This window comes from Notolabrus celidotus, chromosome 23, assembly GCF_009762535.1.
Source record: "Notolabrus celidotus isolate fNotCel1 chromosome 23, fNotCel1.pri, whole genome shotgun sequence".
Taxonomy (NCBI): domain Eukaryota; kingdom Metazoa; phylum Chordata; class Actinopteri; order Labriformes; family Labridae; genus Notolabrus; species Notolabrus celidotus.
The window spans coordinates 8944485-8966604 of record NC_048294.1 but is presented as its reverse complement, the minus strand read 5'-3'; the positions used below and the strand labels follow the sequence as shown (position 1 = coordinate 8966604).

At 42.1% G+C, this 22120-nt stretch overlaps 3 protein-coding genes across 3 annotated transcripts; 2 read left to right on the top strand and 1 right to left on the bottom strand.

The window, feature by feature from the left end:
- Window positions 1-257: 257 nt before the first annotated feature.
- ttc5 (tetratricopeptide repeat domain 5) lies at window positions 258-5610 on the top strand. The gene is made up of 9 exons (XM_034676225.1): window positions 258-708; window positions 1322-1454; window positions 1607-1818; window positions 2363-2513; window positions 2623-2714; window positions 2798-3001; window positions 4507-4721; window positions 4824-4968; window positions 5049-5610. Exons 1-9 carry the CDS (start codon window positions 646-648, stop codon window positions 5166-5168), a joined length of 1335 nt encoding a protein of 444 aa, XP_034532116.1. The 5' UTR covers window positions 258-645; the 3' UTR covers window positions 5169-5610.
- Window positions 5611-7139: 1529 nt separating this feature from the next.
- LOC117806966 (E3 ubiquitin-protein ligase CCNB1IP1) lies at window positions 7140-11051 on the bottom strand. Its single transcript, XM_034675977.1, has 5 exons — window positions 10984-11051; window positions 8921-9225; window positions 8669-8815; window positions 8206-8380; window positions 7140-7508 (listed from the first exon to the last, which is right to left on the bottom strand). Exons 2-5 carry the CDS (start codon window positions 9215-9217, stop codon window positions 7342-7344), a joined length of 786 nt encoding a protein of 261 aa, XP_034531868.1. The 5' UTR covers window positions 9218-9225; window positions 10984-11051; the 3' UTR covers window positions 7140-7341.
- A 3498-nt stretch (window positions 11052-14549) lies between these two features.
- On the top strand, window positions 14550-20132 carry si:ch211-212k18.5 (sal-like protein 4). Its single transcript, XM_034677194.1, has 3 exons — window positions 14550-14625; window positions 16337-19659; window positions 19793-20132. The coding sequence occupies exons 1-3, from the start codon at window positions 14550-14552 to the stop codon at window positions 20021-20023; spliced, it is 3630 nt and encodes a 1209-aa protein (XP_034533085.1). The 3' UTR covers window positions 20024-20132.
- Window positions 20133-22120: the final 1988 nt, after the last annotated feature.

Sequence of the window (22120 nt, the reverse complement as noted above, 5' to 3'; positions counted from 1 at the left end):
CCTTTTCTTCCGTGTTTAAACGAGTCATCTTCCAATATTTTCCAATTACAATTATTGAAAATTCTACCATCATCTATTTTTATTAATTTCAAAACATTAAATAAGTATGTTAAACTCTCTCTGATGTTGAGAGAACGGTTTATTGTCGGATTGATTTCGTTAACGGACCACAAACACTTTCCGGTGTTCAGGTCTTGAGAGCGACCCGAGTAAAAGGCGACTTTCATACGCATGCGTACTATGTGGTTGTACATACTACTGCTGTTGAAACATCTTTCTGATAGTGTCTCATCAGCTAAGTACCAACTGAGTATATTTTTAACATTCTAAAAAATAATAATATTAAAAAGCTGTAAACAAAGAGGTATTTAAACACTTCGTAACCACTCCGCATTCGGCTGTAAGTCGCCAGTGAACACAGTCACTCCTTTGGTCGAAACACCTGCGCAGTGAAAATTAAAAGCCTTTCCCCCTGGGCTACAATTCCTGCTCTTCCAGTGAAGAAATGGCTTTTATCTGTCACCGTATGCCAGCTGACCTTTCCTTGTAGCACTTGTTTCGTAGCTTTTTTGTAATTGATCCTCCTGCAGCAGCCGTTCTTCTTCACTTTAGGGCTATTACTGCTTTTAGACAGCTAATGCAAAGATGGCGGATGAAGAGAAGAGTGGTGAGCCGGGGCAGGACAAAAACGAGCTGCAAATTTTAGAGGTACTTACCTTCATTACATCACACACGTAAAAAAAAATCAAAAAGTAGTTGAAGCTTGTAAGTTTTGTTGATTTCTCATGATATCTGTGTGTTGTTGTGTTTAAACTGAGTCGCTTGACATGTGCTGAAATACTTGTTACTATAACAACAGGCTAACACACCTATCTAACCTCTTTAGCCTGTATTTTTTATATATAGTGTGATATATATTCCCCCCTTTTTTCTCATTGTACGATTATAAGTCCACTGTGTTTCACCAACTGCCTTTTTAAATGTCTTGAAAGCATGCTTTGGTTGCATCCATCCTCTTTCTTGCTGAGTCATCAGATTGTCAATTTGGGCTTCATAATGCATCAAGCATGGACACTGTGGGTGTCCTTGTGGCGAGCAGCTTTAACATTTAAAAGCTAGACTGGGTGTTATATTATAAACAATAATACACTTGTGTGTTTTAGTGTTTTTGTGATAGTAATAGTGGTGATAACACAGTAAGAGGATATGGGTGTGTCCCAGTTTTATCAGCTGGGAGAAATGTGCCTTTTTTTAACTGTCACAAATATACATTTCATCTCTTTCAATAACTACTGTTCCCTCCCCTCCTTGCCAATCCCAGGAGCTCGTGGATGACCTGTATAAATTTAGAGATTGCTATTTTGAGACTCACCCTGTGGAGGAAGCTGGGAGGAAACAAAGCGATGTAGCGCAAGAGATGGAGAAGATGCTGAAGAAGCTGGAGGAGAAAGAAGGTGAGAGCTGTACTACTTAAAGATTCAAGACTTCAACTTGGAGTTTATCATTTACACTTACCATCTCTCTCTCTCTCTCTCTCTCTCTCTCTCTCTCTCTCTCTCTCTCTCTCTCTCTCACTCTCTCTCTCTCTCTCTCTCTCTGTTTATAGGTGATTTAAAACACAAAGCAGAGTTTCTGCTGCAGAAGGGCAGGTGTCTTAATATAGCCCCCGACTTCAGCACTGAAGCAGAAGAGTGCCTCTCACGGGCCGTGAAGCTGGAGCCGGGCCTGGTGGACGGCTGGAACACGTTAGGGGAGCAGTACTGGAAAAAAGGAGACCTGATCGGCGCCAAGAACTGCTTCACTGGAGCCTTGCAGCAGGTACAGAGAACATGTTATACACTTCCACTCTTTTTATTAAAAACGCGTCCACTCCAATATGTCCAGAATTCCACTGCCCGGTTACTCACCCACTCCCACTCCAGAGCCCACATCACACCCATCCTTCAGCACCTCAGCTGGCTCCCCATACAGCACTGAATCCACTTCAAGATCCTGCTCATCACCTGCAAAGCCCTCAATAACCTCGCCCCCTCATACCTGACCGACCTCCTCAAACGTCACTCCCCATCTCGCCGCCTCAGATCATCAGATGCCAACCTCCTGTCCCCCTATCACCAAGTCCAAGCACCGCACCTTGGGGGACAGAGCATTTGCCATCGCTGCCCCGGCTCTCTGGAACTCTCTCCCTCCAAACATCCACAACTCTGACTCACTTCAATCATTCAAAGACCACCTCAAGACCTACCTGTTCAAAAAAGCATGCAACACATGACCTCAACCCCCGCCCCACCTCTGTCCTTGTTCTGTTTTATTTACCTAAAATACGATTATGAATCTTCTGCTTTATTTTCCGCCTCTGCAGAGCAAGAACAAAGTGTCTCTACGTAACCTGTCCATGGTGTTGAGACAGCTGCCGTCGGTGGACAGGGAAGCTCATGGAAAGCAGGTGATGGAGAGTGTGGACATGGCCAGGCAGGCGGTGCAGCTTGACGTCACAGATGGGACGTCCTGGTGTAAGTAGAGTGCCTGGATGGATACTTACAGTCAATATGAGTGTTGTAGAAGAAGTCGCACTTCTTCTCTTCTCCTCTGACTTTTTGTTTTACTTGATGGTTGTTCCAGATATCCTCGGAAACGCCTACGTGTCCCTCTTCTTCTCTTGTGGACAGAATCCACAGTTGTCTCAACAAGCTCTAAGTGCCTACGCACAATCCGTGAGTATCCAGCGTTCAAGTCCTTCAGCACTAATAGAACCACCATCGTACTCCGTTTCACTCCCCTCTCTTTTGGTTTGCAGGAGAAAGTGGACAGAGCGGCCTCCTGTTACCCGGAGCTGCATTTCAACAGATCCACTCTGTTCCAGTACGAGGAGATGTTCGGCTCCGCGCTCGGTGGCTACAGCCGAGCGGCGGCTCTCGACCCGGGCTGGGAGGAGCCCCCGGACAGAGAGAAGCAGCTGCTGGAGTATCTGAGGAAAGTCACAGAGCTCATACAGAACAAGGTAAGAGGAGGTGAAGCTCAACCTCCTATTCATGACAAGTGTTTTCCTTTTAAAATACATCTGGAAAAGATGACCCCGCCTTATGTTCAGGGTTTAATAATTAAACCCTGATATTTGTTACAACAGTAGACAGTGCCACTTATCTAAGAAGACAATGTGATCTTTAAGACAGTTACAATGCTAGGGGATAAAATTTATTCAAAACATAATTTAATTTAAAAGGTTTTCAAAAAACAAAAACCAGCCTAATGCTTTATTTATAGTTTTTCATTTGACAAACAAGAACATTTATTCCCTTCAACCACCAAACCACCTATATTACCCACCCACCCCTATCTTATAGACAAGAGTGACAAGAATGAAAAATAAATAAATAAACATGAAAATAAAACAATAATAATAAAAGTAAAGGCAGTAACAATAACATATCCTTAAAAAGGAAGTAAATCTGTAGATTAACAAGTAAAAACTTACATGATAAACATTGTAAACGAAAAATAAATAAATAAGTAGAATAACAAATTCTCCTTTACATTCGTAGACATGACAATGAAACATGAATTTTTACATCACCAAAAGCAAAAAGAGAGTTTCATGATGGACTCGGGTTCTTTTCATTGGTCATTATTTAAATTTAATGTTACAAAGAACAAGATTTGGTCTTCAAAGTCTTTATTTTTTTCCGGTATTTAGTTTTTACATGTGAAATGCACGACACCAATGTGGCGAAAATGATGCCTCATTAAAGCCTGTTGTAATCATAGACTTTATAAGTCTGCGCCCTCCTTTTTAGAAAAAAATAATTACGGGTTAAATTGACATAGCTGTGGGAAATTCTGTGGGCAAATGTTAAAGGTAAAAGATTCGTATCTCGAGTAAATGATGGAGTCTTTAAATTTTGTGTGATCAAAAGATAATTAATTCTTAAAGAATAACAAAGCCCGGAAATGTTCAGTAACCATCAAAGTATTCAAGTTTTCTTTTAGGATGTTTTCAGTTTTACTCAAATTCTTGCTCAAAAATGTTCCTGACTCTTTGATTCGTCATCTACTTGTTATGGATCCAACAGGATCTTAATTTCTTACCAATCAAACCTCATTACCACTGTCCGTCTGACCCCTCTAGTCTCTCTCCTTCTTCATCTCCCTTTACTCTCTACCCGTCTTTCCAACCCCAACACAGTCTCAGCAGACTGCTGAGTCCTGTCTGTAAGAGGGGACTGGATCTTATCCTGTCTTGATGTTGGGTCTTTTTGATAATTTAACATAGAGTACGGTCTAGACCTACTCTGTTTCTAAAGAGTCTTCAGATAACATTTGTTGTGATTTTGTGCTTCATAATTATTAATTGATTGTTGTTTTGAATGATTTCTGCTACACAATAAGTTCTGACATCTCACATTGTCTTTTATAACCTCCTGAAGACTACAAAAGTTTCAAGTTCTGACCACTAGATGGCAGCAGCATCTCTTCAGTACTAACCTTCATCCTCTCTCCGTCTCTCAGGGGAAGGTGAAGGCACGTCGGTTACGGACGATGCTCTCCTCTCTCAACACGTCTTCATTGGGGCCCTGCTCCTCCCCTCAGTTCCGCTCCCCATCAGGCCGCATCGGCAGCCTGGAGCCCCGAACTCTTTCCTCCCTCACGCACGGTCACCACCCTGGTTTGGCCGCCATGGGCAAGGTGGTGTTCAGTCTGGCCTCTGAGGGTCGCATGGCCTTGTGAGTGTGATTTTGATGTACTTTACATGTCAGGCTTTGTTTGATTGAGAAGAAAAAATCTGTGCTTTTGGAGTGGTGCTGTAAAATTCTTTGTTTCTGCAGCACGTTCGGCATGGTGGACAGCGAGGAGACGTGTATAGTGGTGATGGTTTACAACACGGCGGACAGCTGGGGCGTCCTGATCGGAGACACTGTAGTCATTCCTGAACCTCAGGTCAAACGAAACAGCATAACGCACAAAGACGAGGTCAGTGTTGCACATGTGCTGTTGACGTGTTTCAGATAATGTACACGTGGTCTGATTCGTGTGTTTCATTCCTCCGGCAGTCATTTGACTTCAGAAGTATACGAGTGGACTCTCCGCTGCTCCTCATCGTCAACGGAAAGAAACAGAACGTCCACAGTCAGATCGCCGCCTCGGTCAGCTACAAACCCCAGAGCGAATGAGCTGGACACGTGAAAGGACCAAATGTTGAACTGAGAGGAAAAAAAGGTTGGAAAGTTACGGAGATGTGAAGTGTCCAAAGTTTGTGCCTGTTTTATGAGCTGTTTGTAAATATTTCACCTCGTTATTTTGTCTGTAGAGAAACACTTTGTGTATATTTATAAATATTCCTTCTTTTTTTGTAATTCTGTTTTTGTTGAAAATAATGAAATCCTTTTGTCTTAAATATTTTGTTTGTGTGGTGTTTTAAAACAACTGTTTTCTTTACAGTACGTATTAACAGTTGTATATGGAGGAAAAGCTCAGGTGGTACTCACTGTGATTATTACATTATTATTAAAGTAAAACACACAGACTCTGTGAAGCCATGCGTTTAATCATGTGAAACTTTGAATTTTGTATCTTCAAAACTAATGAGTTATTAAAATAGTTTGTGCAGATAGAGAACTTAGCTTCTTTTCTTTAACCAGACTGTAAACATGTTTATTCGTGCTGCAGAGATCTGATTTTTGAATGGGTGTGTTAGTGGTTTCCAATGCTTCTGCATCCAGCCTCAAGCGGTGACTTGTGTACGGTGGCCCTGAAGGACACAAAAAATTAACAAAAGATGAAACACTTTTACAAAGTTGGAGATAAATTTACAAACGATGGAACACTTTAACCGTTTAGTCTGACTCCTTTTAATCTGACTCCGTTTAGCCTGAGGAAATGTGGTCTGGGGCCGTTTCATCTGAATTCTGACACATGATGAAAGTTTTGCAGAGATATGACGGAGCTTTTCCAGAGACATGATGCTTTTTCATCTGAGGTCTGACACCTCTCTCTGAGACCCAAGGATGTCCTAATATGTAAACCATGTACATCTCCGTTTGGTTTCTCTCCATCAAAACAAACTAAATGACCCCTCACTCGATCACTTCCGGATCACTTCCAGTATTTGGTACATTACCTTTTCCATGAAAATGAAATGTTAATTTGTTTCAGAAATGGTAAAAGTGTTCCGTCAATTGTAAAATTGTCTCTAACTTTGTAAAAGTGTTTCATCTTTTGTAAATCTGTTTCCTTAAATTGAAATTTGTTTTGGCCTTGGTAAAAGTGTTTAAAAATGTTTTCCAAAATGTAAATTTGTCTCCAACTTTGTAAAAGTGTTTCCTTTTTTGTAAATTTGTTTTGTCCTTCAGGGCCACTGTACTTGTGGAGCTTATGCATCAGCTTCATTTCTCAAGACCAGAGGTTGCCGCTTGGTTCAACATCCCCCTGGTATCTTTGGTTGTCAGGCTTCACTAAACCTAGTAAAGGGAGTTTGCACCAAGCGCTCTCATGAAGCTGGTAACATAGCAAATCAAATCGGAGCTACTGTTGGTGCACTTGTATAAACAGGGCGCAATTTGTAACATCTCACAAACTGCACGGTGGTGCAGTGGGTTGCGCTGTTGCCTCACAGCAAGAAGGTTACTGGTTTGAGTTCCTGGTCGGGCAGGTGCCTCTCTGTGTGCGTGGAGTTTGATTGTTCTCCCTGTGCATGCGTGGGTTCTCTCTGGGTACTCCAGCTTCCTCCCACAGTCCAAAGACATGCTCACCAAGTTAATTGATCACTCTAAATTGCCCGTAGGTACGAGTGTGTGTGCGGATGGTTGTCTCTCCATGTTTGCCCTGTGATAGGTTGGCGACCTGTCCAGGGTGTACCCTGCCTTCCGCCCCAAGTCAGCTGGGAGAGGCTCCAGCCTCCCGTGACCCCAAAATGGGATAAGTGGTCAAGGTAATGGATGGATGGATGACAAACTGCGAGTACTCACATGTTTGCTGTCTTATTCTGCAAACTCGGCACATAAAGTTGTTGGAAATTTAAGGATAAGTGTAAAATCACCAGGATAAGACCAACGCTGACGTGTTTACAATATGAAGGAAAGTAAAATATGCTGAGATGAGAGCGAAATAGTAAACGAAAAAGAAATGAACCACAAGAAACGGTATTTGGTATATTAATATTTGATTTTAGTCTTTTTTTAAATACATTTTTTGTTATTAGTGTTGAACAATTTGAATAAATGCTCCAAGAACGAACCCAGGGCAACAAGGTGAACCTCCTTGTGAATGGTAAACAACAGAACACTGTTACATAAATAAATGTAGTTCAGACACACTGTCAGTCTGAAAGCTGCTACTGCTGCTGCCTCAGTGCTTCCTGATGAGCGGTCGGCTTATGTCTCTGGTGGGGGAGCTGAAATGGAAGAACGTCTTGGCTCCGTCATTCTCCAAGCAGGAGAAGAATCTGCCGTCCCCGTCCAGGCCCGAGGAGAAGAACTGAGGGCTTCTCTGAGGAGACCCCTGCCGAGGCGCCCCTGGGGGAGTGATGGATGTCTCATTGTTCTACCAGGTAAAATTCCCTTACATAGACAATCAGCTCATTACTCCTACTGTTCCTTCTTGATGACTGCTCCTTCTTTACAGACACCTTCAGCTGTGCCTTTCTTTGTTGCAACTTAACATAATTCTCTGTGCTTCCTACCTGTTCTCATTCATCAGCGCGGGTACGACATGACAACTGGTTTAAGAGGAGTGTTACATTCTCAGGCAAAGACAGGAAAACAGCGTTACAGTTCGTATTTTTACTGAATGAAAGTGATACTTTGAAATACTTTAAATGTATTACTTCTATTGTCTCAGTGTTTACTTTGTCCTGACAAGCATACTGTATCAAGTGAGCTCTTATCACTGTCTGTTTTTAAAGGTCAGAACAGAATTGGAAGGCGTTTGAGATTGCTGCTCCCTTTACTTGAATCCCAAAATGACCAAAAACTTCTTGTCTCATTGGATGAATTCAAGGCAATGTTACAGGACTTGGAGGCCTTCAACAATGAGACTGTAGATGCTCCACCTGGTATATTTAGTATTGTTTCAGTTTTGATTCTCTGTTTTTTTTATGTTCTACAATCATCTATGTTTGTATGATGTGTCACTGATCTCAATCATATAACGGGTGTACCTTTAACCCTCCTAAAAGCATGTATCTAATCTAATGTATCTAGTTGTGCTTACCACAGCTGAAGTCCTGATGTCCTGGTTGCATCAGTGTGTCTCTCTCCCCCACACCTACCACCATGTTGCGCAGCCTCAGAGAGTCATAAAGCCCCTGGAGTTTCTGGTACTGTCTGTTCCTCTCCATCAGCCTCTCAGACACCTCACTGTACTTCCTCTTGTACTCCTCCATCACCTGAGGGAGGACAAGTTGTATCCATTCGTTCATGTTCTTGACAATCTCCAAGTTGGCCTTTGAGTTATGATTTCAAGTCAGAGAGGTTGTTGATGTATGTCAGGTACTTTCTTGCAGATTACTGGCCAAATTAAAACCTCTTATGTGGATTTTTTGCACAGATATAAATTTGGAACATGTTGTTTAAAACATTTACAGCAGCTACTTTCAATCTCACGTCATCAAAGGTTAAGAAAGTGTGGAAAAACGACCATGGATATATCTCTGAGTTTAAAAATTAAGTCTTACTTTCTTCAAAGAGGCGATTTCTCCCCTCATCGCGGTGAGCTCCAGCTCTCTGCTCTGATTCTGCTGGCTTAACATCTTCTCCATCTGCTTCAGCTGCGCCTCCGCCCGTGACAGGCTGTACTCTTGATACATGCGCTCTTGATGGACCTGATTATAAAAGGAAAAAAAACTCATAAGATTGATGTATCATCTTAAAAGAGGACAAATACAAAGCTTCATATTCATGTGCATACAGCCAGGTTCATATTTGACCTGATAGCTCCAGAAGGCCAGAGCACGGGCGCTGATGTCCAGTACTATGTCGGGTCGCAGACCCGCCAGTACCATGGCTTTGTACTCCTCAGAGGGGGACAGCTCTGTCCTCACGATGTCCAGCTTACCGGACAGCGTGGAGGAGCAGGCCGGACAGATGGCAGGAGAGCGATTGAGCTCACCGGACCCGTGCTGATCGCAGAAAACATGTGAGCACGCTGTGACCCAGGCAAAGCCGCTCAGCTTGGTGCGACACTTTGGGAAGTTGCATAAAAGTGTGTCGTCGCAGATGGACATGGCTGTGGCTGAAAAATAAAGCACAGCTTCAGTAAAAGGTGAGCAATCACAATCACATTCTGAGTTTGAGAGATCTTAACTGTATCAGGGTAAACTAACATTTGCTTGACATCACAATTACAGTATTTCTTAATTGCTAAAACACTAAATCCAATTGTCTGAACTAAACTCCTTAGCGGCCTGATCCCATGTATTGAACCAGTCACTCTTTTGGCAAAATCATAAGCATGTTTCACCTGTTAGACACAACTTGCAGACACATCCTCACTCACTAAAACACATGTTGCACTGTGATGCACTTGTATTGCATAATGGTAAGCACAGGAAACAAAAGTTAAACACATTTGAAGCACAGGTGTCACAGCTTAAACACAACCACTCAAAATTGTTCACACTTGTGGTTAATGATGTGAGGAAACCAATATAAGCCAGTTCAGAGAGCACTGGTTGTTGAAGGTTGTACAATGGACAGAAATAATCTGAGAGGCAGAGGAAGAGTGCGTGTAAGAGGTGGTCAAGGAGGAAGAGGAGGGGAGCGAAATCGAGAAAGACAAAGAACAGTAACTTCTGATGAAATCCAAGCTACTGTGATAGACCATGTTCTTCTCATTTATATTTGTTTTGACTTTATTTTTACTGTACACAGGTGCTACATAATTTAGCCTACTGTAAACAATAAACATTATTTGTACAGCTTCATGTCCTGAGCATTGTGTTTTCAGTTTTTTTTGATGCAGTGTATAATGACTGCTCAGTATTGTTTTAATTTTGATTGACCTGAGGTATGATCTGACAACATTGTTTGGTTTTGCAGGAAGAGTCAGAGGTTTGGTGAATGTAGTTTGAAAATTGGGTTTTGTGCTTATAGTGTTGAGAAAAGCGTGGTGGATGTCAAGAAATGTGTTTTAGCAATTGAGAAATACTGTAAATATGTTTCAAGATGCTGCAGCCTTTCTTGAAGAAACTTGGCGACTTAGAAATCATTTGAGGTAAAGATATGTATCTGTATCTAAATATTCTGGTCACAACTAAACATAAAAGATGTAATACTATGATTCATAGTGAATTACAAGCCTTGTGAAGAATAAATGCTAGATTAACATTGCCCTTCAGTCCTCTTTAGATTAGATTAGAAATACTTTACTCATCCCGGGGTGATATTCAGTCATTAAAGTTGCTCCTTTACACAATAATTAAGAATATCAAATAATATTAATAGGAAAAGTAATTAATAAGATAGAAATACAAATATATTTGTATATATTTGCTATATTGGTCTTTAGGTCTGGAACAAACAAATACATTTAATTAAAATATTGTAGTGACAATTATAGACTCATCTAAAGCTTCCACTAACTTTCAGAGAAATTAAAGTTCTCATTAATTAAAGTAAATCTCAGTCTGTTTTCAAAACTAGGCATGAATCGGATTAAATATGAATTCTACATGGGTGCTGTATTTAAAACTGATAACATTAACACGACTTCAGGACATTTTTTAGCCTTTACTTGGTTGATTTAAAAGAACAAACAACAAAATGAGTACATACAATTCTAGCTTGTCTCCTAGCTTAATGCTACAACAGCTTTTGTCAAATATTAGCATTAGCAGGCTTCACTGCTGGGTCAGCTTTTTATTTAGTTTAGAAAACAAACAGCTCTGAGTTTTATAAACACTTTACTTCTCTAAACTTGGAGGCATACTTTAACTTTAAGGAATTATTCGACGGTATCATTTACAAGAACTTCGGTAGATACTTAACTTACCAGTTAAAAGGCTTCCACTCGACGTTTAATGAATACTGCAACCTGATTGGCTGATTGGAAAACGGAACGTCAACTGAAATATTAAATACTTATTCTTTTAATAGTTTTATTATTATTATTATTAATAATAATAATAATAATAATAATAATAATAATAATAATAATAATGATAATAATAATAATAATGATAATAATGATAATAATAATAATAATAATAATAATGATAATAATAATAATAATAATAATAATAATAATAATGATAATAATAATGATAATAATGATAATAATAATAATAATAATAATAATAATAATAATAATAATAATAATAATAACATTATTATTATTATTATTATTATTATTATTATTATTATTATTATTATTATTAACAATACTACTACTACTAATACTAATACTACTACTACTACTACTAATAATAATAATACATTTTATCTGTATAGCTGCTTTTTAAAACAAAGTTTACAAAGTGCAATGACGGCAAACAATGAAAACAAATCAGCAGTCGTATATGAGAACAGACATTTGGGCTTTAATTCATGTTGAAGTAACGTATGACTTAGTATGAATTTCTGTATGAATTAATTATTAAATCCTGTTGTTCACCATGAACTAATGATCCTGTCACTATGACTTCATGTAATGACATGGTGTTTAATACATCATTACTTAAGGTATGGTAATTAACAGTTCATACATCAGTTCATATTTGACAAATATTGCTGGACATACAAGGTTTTTTAGGATAATTGCATATGAACAGACTCTCAGGCTGAATTTTTAAAAGTCATATGTCTGATGACAAACTGAATGGTGTGTGTGTGTATAGATATACATATATATACAGAATATATATATGTATATATACAGTATTTACATACACATGTTTGTTAATAAACTGTATATATATATATATATATATATATATATATATATATATATATATATATATATATATATATATATATATATATATACACACACCATTCAGTTTGTCATCAGAAATATGACGTTTAAAAATTCAGCTTGAGAGGCTGTTCATATGCAATTATCCTAAAAAAAAAAAACAGTTTTCAGTTCATATATGAACTGATGTATGGTATCCTTCCTCTGGCATTAGAAAAAGGTCGCTTCCACTCTGTTCCAGAGGAGGAGAGAAAGTGTTCCTTGTGTGATCTGGAGGAAGTTGAAAATGAAATGCACTTTTTATTCTACTGTCCATCATATCATTATCTCAGGTGCCTCCTTATCAACAAAATATCAGAAAACTGTCCTGATTTGTTTGGCATGTCTGATGAAGATAGACTTCAGTTCCTGTTTACACACAAAGTGTTCCAATTTGCTCAGTTTGTGTTAAATGCTGTTCTGCAGTGTAGGAGCACACTCTATGTCTGATTTTGTTGTCACTATCAAATGTCTGAAGTGTACCACTATGCTTTTGAATTACTTTAGGTCATTTCTGGACATGTGCAGTATTGTCACTGCTCTTCTTTTTTTCTTTTTCTTATTATGTTGTTGCTCCTATTTTGTTTTGTTTTTGTAGTGTCTTGTAAGTCCATATGGGCTTGGCACCTTTTCGGTGCATGACACGATGAATAATAAATAAACTAAACTAAACTATGAAGTAACCGTTAATTACCATACCTTAAGTAATGATGTATTAAACACGTTGTCATTACATGAATCATAGTGAGAGGATCATTAGTTCATGGTGAACAACAGGAATTAATTAGGGTATTAATTCATACAGAAATTCATCATGAGTAATGCATTACTTCAACAGGAATTAAGCATTATTTCACTAATAAAACTGTTCCATTATTGTAAAGTCTTACCGACATTTGTTATGATTCTGCAAGAGATTATGATAAGAGAATAAAAGGTACTAAGAGATTATCTATATAAAAGCTTGTTTATAAAAGTGTGGTTTGAGAAGAGATTTAAAGACAATACTAAAATCTTAAGCAATACTTATTGATGATATCAACTTAGGGCAGGCCTATTTTATGAGAATTGTGCTTAAGACACTTTAGTGACTTCTGTTACTCCTGAATATTAATCTTTGACTTTATATCGCCATTTTTATTTCTAAGGGACGAAAATGAGCCTGGATGAGGGACCTGTTACCTTTGAGATATTCTGACAGTTTTTTCCCCTCAACCTAAATTACATCCCATTTTCTTGGACAGCCTGAGTGGATATATGTGAGACACCTACTTAAATATGTCCCCCCCCCAACCCTCCTCCTCTTCTTCCTCCTCCACCTCCCACTTTTTTCTCCCTCTCTCTCTTTTATCCATTTCTCCACGTGGTACAGGAGTAAAGGCGGGGGGTGAAAGAGGGGCATTGTGCTGTGCAGCAGTGGATCCGGGGGTTCATAGTGAGAGAGGGGAGATGCTCACTCAACTGTGTCCAGCACGCCATTGTCAAAGATTCCCATCTATTCTCTGCCTTTTAAATAGAGCTCCAGTGTAAGATGCTTTTTTCAGGGGGGGGGGGGGGGGGGAGCAGGAGCAGGAGGGAGGGATGGGGGGATATTATGCGCTTTAGTGATAACACACGAAATACATGCATGAATGTGGAATGGTTGTGTGGCCCCTCTTGCACACAACAGCCACTCGCTGCAGTGCTGTTGATAATTGGCTGTATGATAATCAAAGGGTGGAAATATCCACTGATGTCTACTCATCCGTCACTTTAGGGTTGTATTCCTGACTCTTGCTTATGGGACATCACCAGTCAATCATTTCGGCCATGATGTCATAATTACCAACCATGCAAAGAGTTAGAAAGCAGGTGCAGTTTATGCAGGGGTCCATACAGATATCACGTGATCCAAAAGTCACCTGTTAGATTAGATGCCTTTTAAACATATTATTGCAGCCTAGTTTACTTTCAATCTCTTCTCATATAAGTAATATGTATGTTATCTCTATCAAAGAGACAAATCTCACATCAATTCAAATGTTCTCTTGGGATCCAACAGCTTTGACACCATATTGTAATGTTTTATTGAAAGTTTATAGCTGCTGCGAGAGTGTGTAAAGAAAAAATAAAGCTGGGGAGAAAGAGAAAGAGAGAACCAGGGAGGCAGTGTGTTACACGCCATTGAAATGCAAATATCATTGAAGAACAAGGAGTGGTTCTGTGTGTGTGCATGGTGTGTGTTTGTATGAGTGTGTGTGCTCCCTGTATGTGCATGCAGCGGAGCAGCAGTGGGAGAGGAGGGGCGCAAATTTGGACAAGTTTTTTTTGGGGGGGGTAGAGGAGACTTTAGAGCAGCCACACACGCACTCACTGCTGCTTCATATGACACAGACGTTCAGCGGATTTCCAAACACCTTTGCTTTTTGGGAGTTTATTTTTGCCTTTAAAAGTCATCATTCACGTTGTCTGAAATTTCCTTTTTGAATCAAAGGCGTTGCGGGATTGGCTAACTTTTCAACTTTACATGCTTGGATGTTTCCCGGAGCGCTTTCCAAGTGCGCAAAACGTGCCTAGTGCCATTCGACCGACTGATGCCCCCCTCTCTGTCTGACTCGCCGTGAATCATGTCACGCCGGAAGCAGAAGCGACCCCAGCATCTCGTTAACGCGGATCCGGGGGGCCCACGGCTGCTATCTCACGGTGAGTAAACATCTTTACGCGTGTGCGTGCGTTTTTTATCATTATATCATTGTATTTCTTCAGATAGGGCGACCATCCTGCAGCCTAATGACGCTCATTTCTGCACGGGGAATTTACTTTTAAGCCCCAAAACTCTTAATTTAACTTAAATGAAGCAAACGTGTGTTGTGACTTCCCTGCGCTGTATCTTCATTGTGTAGCCATGTTTATTTCTGCCTCTCTTCTTGGCCACATTCCAACAAACGCACCTGATTTAACTGATCTAAAAGAATCCCCAAAAAACTCAAAGTTTGTCAACTAAAAGAAACCCCTCCTGCTTTGTCATTCACTTTAATGGGCCCCACTAAACGGAGGCCTTAGGCACTTTAGTCGGGGCCAATAAACTTGTCCCTGTGAAGTGAATAGAGTAGGATTAACTAACATACATCTGTGGCCATTTTCATGTGCTGTTCGTCCTCCAGGAAACCTACAGGCTGCTTAGTGCTGGCTGCTGGAGGTCTTTGATTAGTATAGAGCACTCTCTTATTTGTTAACAATAAGGTGCATGGGTGGGGGGAGGGGAAGGCAGTGTTTTTGGCAAAGATTAATCTTCCACCCTTGTATTCTGGTCGTCTTTTACTCTTAGTCCATGCCTTTCTCTTCTATGCACCCCTCTTCCCCCGTTTTCCACATTCTCAATACTTCCCTCCCCCCTTGTCTTTCTCCCTCTTTCTCATCCCCCAGTCCTATTGACTGTATACCCCTACGCACGTTGGGGGGGCTCAGATGGACGAGAAAAAAGGGATCCAGAGGGGAAAGAGAGATTGCTCTTGCACTTGTTCTAAGCTGCAATGTACTTTATGCACTTTCATGCACTTAAATAACTCTGCAGGTAAATTTCTACAAATGAACGTCAACTCCAGGAGATCATTTTTCATTTTCTTCAGGTTCAGGTTTAATTATATGTCACAGGGGAGAGATTTCACAGAGGTACAGTCTTTCATTCCATCACTATACCTCTCCAGGAGGGAATAGTTAGTTTGTCTCTCCATTGTTGTTACCCTCCCCCCTTCTTTTTCTTTTACTCTTTCTCACTCTGTGCTCAAGATTCTGAAAGAATTTGACCCCTGAGCTGCAGAGGTCAGATTAGTTGACCAATCAGAGTGTCTGGACAGTGCCCAGAACCCTTAGCGTGGCCTGACCCTTGACCTCCACTGTGACGTAAGGGGGGAAGGGTGAATAGGGAGATGAAAGACGTAACTGCAGTGAGGAGGGGGTGGGTTAAGAGGGGTTATGGGTTGTCTTGGTGATGCCCATTGTCCTCTAAAATGTGTTGCCATAGCAGCAAGGTGGTCTGTAAGCTTTTTTGTGTGTGCAAGATGTTTGAGGAGTTTTGCTCCGGAGAGCACAGATTGAGACAAGACATTACAAAGACTCATAGACTGCAGAGGATCTTCCACTTGTTTATCCTTTATACCCAAAGCCATTTCGAAAACAGGCATATCTTTTGAAGCCACAGGCCCCTTTGGTTTGCATGCATACCTGCATACAACATTTGTTAACTTAAGTAGAACCAATAAAGTTAACACTTTCAGCTTGAAGCTAAAACACAACATGACTGTACATACCTGGATTTTCAAAGTTGATAATGAAGATCGAAGATGCTCCTGCAGATGGAAAAAACTGAAAGGATTTAAGTATTAATGTTTTACCTTCTTTTGTCAATCCTCAGATGATCACCTGGGCATGAAGTCACCATCCACATCTCTTGGCTCAGAAGTGACCTCATCAGGATCCTCCTCCTCCTCGCCCACCTCGCTCCAAGACTGCCAGCCGCCTCTGGCCCCTCGCCCATCCCCTGGTGGGCTCCACGCGCCCTCCTTGCCCAGCGAGAGTTCGCCTCCTCCCCACTGGCCCAGCCACATTGCCCCCTTCACCACCTCCCTCCCAAACACCCACTCTTCCCTCTCCCCGGATTTTCCTCACCCCTCGCTGTCATCCCAGACGCACTCACCTCCTCCCCTTAGTCAAAACTTAGGTTCCCACAGCCTGCCCCACCAAGGAAACTCCCACTCTCACTCCACGATGACCTCCCCTCCGATGGGCAGCTCAGCCACAACCACTACCTCCTCCTCCTCTTCCTCCTCCTCATCCTCTCAGTGTGTGCCACCTCACCGAGACAGCTCCAGTCCAGGCCAGCGGCAACCCTCTGGCTCTCCGGGAGAGCATGGACAGATCCAGGTCTCACCAACCTTGGCAGTGCTCCTGGAGGAGCTGAGAGTTTTGCAGCAAAGGCAAATCCACCAGATGCAGATAACAGAGGAGATCTGTCGGCATGTTCTAAGGCTTGGAGGGGCTGTCTTTGGTCAAGAGAACACACAGGCAAGTGTTGCAGACACAATTTTGAAGTCTACAAGAGCTGTATCATCATCACCAACACACCCCTCCACTGCCACACCAGTAACCACAGCATCGTCGCTTTTAAGTGGTCTCCCATCATCCCTCTTCCCCCAGTCACCTGTTCCCAAATCAGGTGCTATACATGTCAATGGCAACAGAGCTTCATCCTCCTCTACCTCTTCCTCATTATCTTCCTCATCTCTTGCATCCTCTATCAGCTCCACTGTTGCCTCCCTACACCCTCTGTCCTTATCATTAGGCCTACCACCACGCTACCTCCATGAAAAATCCTCCAACACCTCCTCTTTTGGTCATGGCAATGGTATCAGTTTCACAACTCCTCCCCTTCCAACCACCAGCCATTCCCAGGAGCCCAGCTCCTCTCTGGGCTCTGCCTCCTCTGCAGGACGCCCTCAGCATGTGTGCCGTTTCTGTGGGAAGGTGTTAAGCAGTGATTCATCGCTCCAGATTCATCTGAGGTCACACACTGGTGAAAGACCCTATCAGTGTCCAGTCTGCTTGAGCCGTTTTACAACCAGAGGGAATCTCAAGGCCCACTTTCTGCGTCATAGAGAGCAGAACCCTGAGCTGTCCCTCTCCCTGCTGCCCCCAGCGCTGTCGGAGCTAACACAGAGCGCCCCTTCTTCCAGCGCCATCCAGAGGAGGAGAAAACGTCGGGCTGATGAGGATGAGCCATTCAATGGAGTGAAGGGAAGCATTCCTGGGGTGACGGAAAACATGGCGCTAGGGTTCTTGTCCAGTGCTTCCACTCGGCCTTCGCCTTCCTCTCTACCTCTGCCCCCCTCGGTGGACATGGCATTACTGTCCACTGCCCATTCACTGCTGCAGCTGAACAGAGCCTCTGCTGCCAGTGCAGCTACTGTATTGCCTTCTTCCTCTTCATCCACATCTTCCTCCTCTATGGGCAGCCAGTTCAAAGGAGCAAAGCAGCAGCGATTTGATGAAAATACACCTCCTCACTCTGCCCTCCATACAACCTCCCCATATTCCCAACTGGCTCAATTACCCAAGATTCTCTTCCCTGGAGGTACCTCCCCTCACCATCTTGCACTTCTGCGACCCCCTGGCCACCCGTCCGCCTCCCACCTCACTTCTCATCAGCTACCCTTCCCCTTTCCCCCTTTCCCTAAACCATCAACCTCCTCCCCCTCTTCATCCTCTCCTACCACCTCTGGTCAGACCTCAGACACCTCCAAGTTGCAACGCCTGGTACAGAAACTTGAAAAGCAGCCACATGGAGGTGCCTCCTCTTCCTCCACCTCGGCAAACTCTGCTGAAGCCAATGGGGATGCTCATGGCCATGACCTGTCCACCACCTCAAGTGCCTATCGCAGGGAAATGCTAGCTGCTCTTGGCCTAAGCCCAAGTACCAATGTTGCTGGACTGATAACCAGCCAGGGAGCCTCAGGTTCTGGCACCACAACAACTACAACTACCCATTCACTACCTACTGCTCAGGCTGCTAACCAGTGTGGAGTGTGTCTGCGGGTCCTCAGCTGCCCAAGAGCTCTGCGATTGCACCAGGCCACACATCTGGGAGAGCGCCCGTTTCCTTGCAAGCTATGTGGTCGATCATTCTCCACAAAGGGCAGCCTGAGAGCCCACCTGGCAACTCACCGTGCAAGACCAGCAAACTCCCGTGCCTTAAACTCCTGCCCCTTGTGCCCACGCAAGTTTACTAATGCCTTGGTTCTGCAGCATCATATCCGCTTGCATCTAGGAGGGCAAATACCTCCTGATGAAGACATGCCTCCCGAGGATGGCCCAGAAATGCAGAATCCAATCTTCAATGATGGCAAGAATGACTCTGCTGCCTCAACAGCACAAATCCTTCCACTAGCCTTGACAACAAACTCCAAGTCCTCAATTGATGCCCCCAGCTCAGGGTCTACTTTGAAGCAATCAACAGCTGCTGATGCTATTTCTGTGAAGACAGAGGAATCAGAGGGCTCAACACCCAGTGTTAGCCCACCCCTGACTCGTAATCCCACCTCAGCAGGAGCTGAAGACCCCCTGCATCTGAAAGACAATGCCCCAGCTGATGGTAGCCCCGTGAACAGCTCCATGTACTCTGAAGATGAGACCCACACTGACCTGGGCAGCGCCAGCCCTTTCAAAGTGCCCATAGCCAGTTCTCATTCAGCAGTGAATGGAGATGCAGAGGCTGATGACACACCTCTTTCCCTCTGTGTTTCCAAGCCTGCAGAAAATGATGCGCTGCATAAAGGGATAAAAAATGATGAAGCCTCCACAAGTGTTGATTCTAACCCCAAACCCCTGCAAAACCCTTTGGCCCCACTCACCCCTCCTACCAGCCCCAAAGCTATCTCTGAAGCAGAGGCGGCCTGTGGAAGTGAACCACAGGAGGCACAAGACAGAGGGGCTACCCAAAGCAATGGTAAGATTGAGACCACCACACCCAGAAAATCTCTGCCAGTGTTGGATCCAGAGCCAGAGGCAGAAGCAAAGAGGGACATTCAAATGGAGGAGGGTTGCAGCTTGCCAGAAAAGCCTTCAGGGGACCCAGAGTCGGCTGTTACAGCACAAGCACCGGACACCCAGCTTCCTCGCCCTGACAAACCCTATAGCTGCTCCGAGTGTGGAAAGGCATATGCCAGCCGTAGCGGACTTAAGGTAAGACATGTAGTCAATGCTATTTTAAACTGTTCTTGAGCCTTGATTAAGTAAAGGGAATATACATTTTGAAGTTAAGAGAAGATTTGCACTAGAGAGTAATCAACTGTTGTTTTGCGTCCCTCATCTACAGGGTCATATGAAAACTCACCCCGGAGCACTGACCAATAATCCCTCCAAGGCTCACACCAATGACAATGATGTTGAAGAGGATCCCAGTTCACATTCAGCCAGTAACAACCAGGAAAAGCAGGAAGAAGAGCCAGGGTTGCATAAATCTCCCAAGAAAGGTGACAGCACAGAGCCTCCACCAGTCAGTGTTGTTTCTAGTGTGGCAGAAGAGCCCATGGACACTGCTGTGTAGAAGAGTTAGCATTTTAAAGGGTCCTGACAAGGGAATGTATTTTTTCAATGGAAGATTTAGTTTTTGGAGTCAATAATTCTAATTCATGTTTACCTTTTGTAATAGGAAGATAGATCTAGTTTGTATTTTAGTAACTTGACAAGAGATATGTGAATGTAGTATTTTAGAGATGTATTTTTGTATTTCAAAGACCACAGTGAGGCCTTATCTTACACACTTCATAGCATTGTTATAATGAGAATTAATTGTTTGCGCTTCTTTCAGCACATACTGTATGATATCAAAACAACCAGTGTAATCTGTGTTTGTATTGATAGATACGGAGACAGTCCAGAATTTTACAAGATGAACTCCATACCAAAACAGGCCAAATTAATAATGGCCAACATTTGTATTTGTAAATACAAGCTGCGGTACATTTCATGCCTTTGTTACTTTCTTCTTTTCTTTGTTTTAAATGCCATGCTGCTAAAAGCATGTGTCAGATGTACCGTGTTGCACTGTGAGCTGCACTGTGAGTTGCACTGTGTCCTGTGCTGCCGAAACATCAACTTGTAGAAAGATGCTAGCATGTGACTCAGCGACCCTTTTCCTCTAACGTGATTAACAAGGTGTAAAGATCAGAAACTGGTATACTATCTTATCATACTGTTAGCTTCAAAGTTGTAAGCAGTGTATATGTGAAATATTTGGCTAATGTTGTCATTTCACTGCATTTAGAGTGCTTAGCAGCTGAAAAAAAACAGTGAAAGGATAAAATCTGCAGGGAAACCTGGCCTTATTCCAACTTAAAAGAATATAATTGACAAGCCATACATCAATAACTGCTAGCATTAGTATTTAGCTACTAACTGGCTAATTGTACTGTTAGCTAGTAAGTGGCTGAAACTTTTGTGTGTGACATGGTACAAAAGGAAAGTCAAATGCTAGCTAGGCAGTCAGTGAATGTTAACATCTGTTGTGTTTAGTAAGCTATCAAGCTCGGTGATTCAATTTAAAATATGACACCGTAAAATAATGCAGACTGACAAAGAAAGACTCCCATTGTTTATACAGTGGGGGGAATTAAAACAAAAGAAAAAAACAGAACAAAATTAAGCTTTTTACCTTGATTTTGATGTCAGAGGAAAGTGGCCGCAATGTGAATGAAACGAATGAATACGTCAAAGGATTGGGGCCACATTAAGGATGAAAAAAATGGAGATTTATAAAAATAAAGTTGGGAGTTTAAGAGGAAGAAGTCGTAATAACAGGCTATGGTTAATCTTAATGTAAGAGATTATAAGAGGAGGAATGTGGATCATCTTGTGAAGTTAAACTCAACAGGGGGAGACAGACAGAGGTTCTAGAGGTGTTAGCCTGCCCTTCTTCAGAATAGACTTTTGCATAATCTATTCAGGTTCCTGATTCTTCTGACAATGTGATGCTAATTTGCTGAACGATTGTGTATTCAGATATTCGTGACACCTCTTCTGAAGAATCACTTCACAAAGAAGCCCCACTAACTTAATTTAGTGAAGGAAGCTGGCTGCTCCTCTGATCTTCACCTTTAATATCACTTAGACTGAAATTATGACTTTTTCCCCTCATAGATTTAAAACTGTATTCTGGTAAATTTTCAACTTTATTCTTGAAATGTCCATTTTTTCTTCTTTCATGTGACCCTGTCATAAACGATGACCATGCTGACACTAATAGTAAAGGTTGATGGAGATGACTGTGTCATATTATCAGTACCTTCTGTAAACATTCCTGTGCTTATAGCTGTAAACTTTGCTTGCAGCAGATTACCTGTGATTGTAAATGGTCTTTCTTGCTGTTGAAGTCCACAACAAGGATTGACCATGTCCTTTATAACTTCCCCCTCCTTTATTTTTCCCTCTCCCCCCTCTTCCCCCTGCTCTCCTCTCTCAAAGCACTTGAGAGTTTTCTGCTCCTGCAGAAATTGTCTACGCTCACTGCATTCCTGCTTTGCCCAGTTTAGTATTTGTATGCTTTGCTTTTCCCTTTGTAAACCCTTTTTTATAGCGATGTTCCCATGCCTCCCGTGTTATGTACAAAAGTTAAATAAAACAAAGGCAATGTGAGTCGGGGTCC

Excerpts from the sequence above, each read along its gene's own strand:
- ttc5 (XM_034676225.1), top strand. The coding sequence starts at position 646 with ATGGCGGATGAAGAGAAGAGTGGTGAGCCGGGGCAGGACAAAAACGAG. Across the intron at positions 1,819-2,362 it reads TCACTGGAGCCTTGCAGCAG|AGCAAGAACAAAGTGTCTCT; the intron begins GTACAGAGAACA and ends CCGCCTCTGCAG. Across the intron at positions 4,722-4,823 it reads TCTGAGGGTCGCATGGCCTT|CACGTTCGGCATGGTGGACA; the intron begins GTGAGTGTGATT and ends TTGTTTCTGCAG.
- LOC117806966 (XM_034675977.1), bottom strand. The coding sequence starts at position 9,217 with ATGTCCATCTGCGACGACACACTTTTATGCAACTTCCCAAAGTGTCGC. Across the intron at positions 8,381-8,668 it reads AAATCGCCTCTTTGAAGAAA|GTGATGGAGGAGTACAAGAG; the intron begins GTAAGACTTAAT and ends GTCCTCCCTCAG. Across the intron at positions 7,509-8,205 it reads ACATCAGGACTTCAGCTGTG|GGGCGCCTCGGCAGGGGTCT; the intron begins GTAAGCACAACT and ends TCACTCCCCCAG.
- si:ch211-212k18.5 (XM_034677194.1), top strand. The coding sequence starts at position 14,550 with ATGTCACGCCGGAAGCAGAAGCGACCCCAGCATCTCGTTAACGCGGAT. Across the intron at positions 14,626-16,336 it reads CCCACGGCTGCTATCTCACG|ATGATCACCTGGGCATGAAG; the intron begins GTGAGTAAACAT and ends GTCAATCCTCAG. Across the intron at positions 19,660-19,792 it reads CCAGCCGTAGCGGACTTAAG|GGTCATATGAAAACTCACCC; the intron begins GTAAGACATGTA and ends CCTCATCTACAG.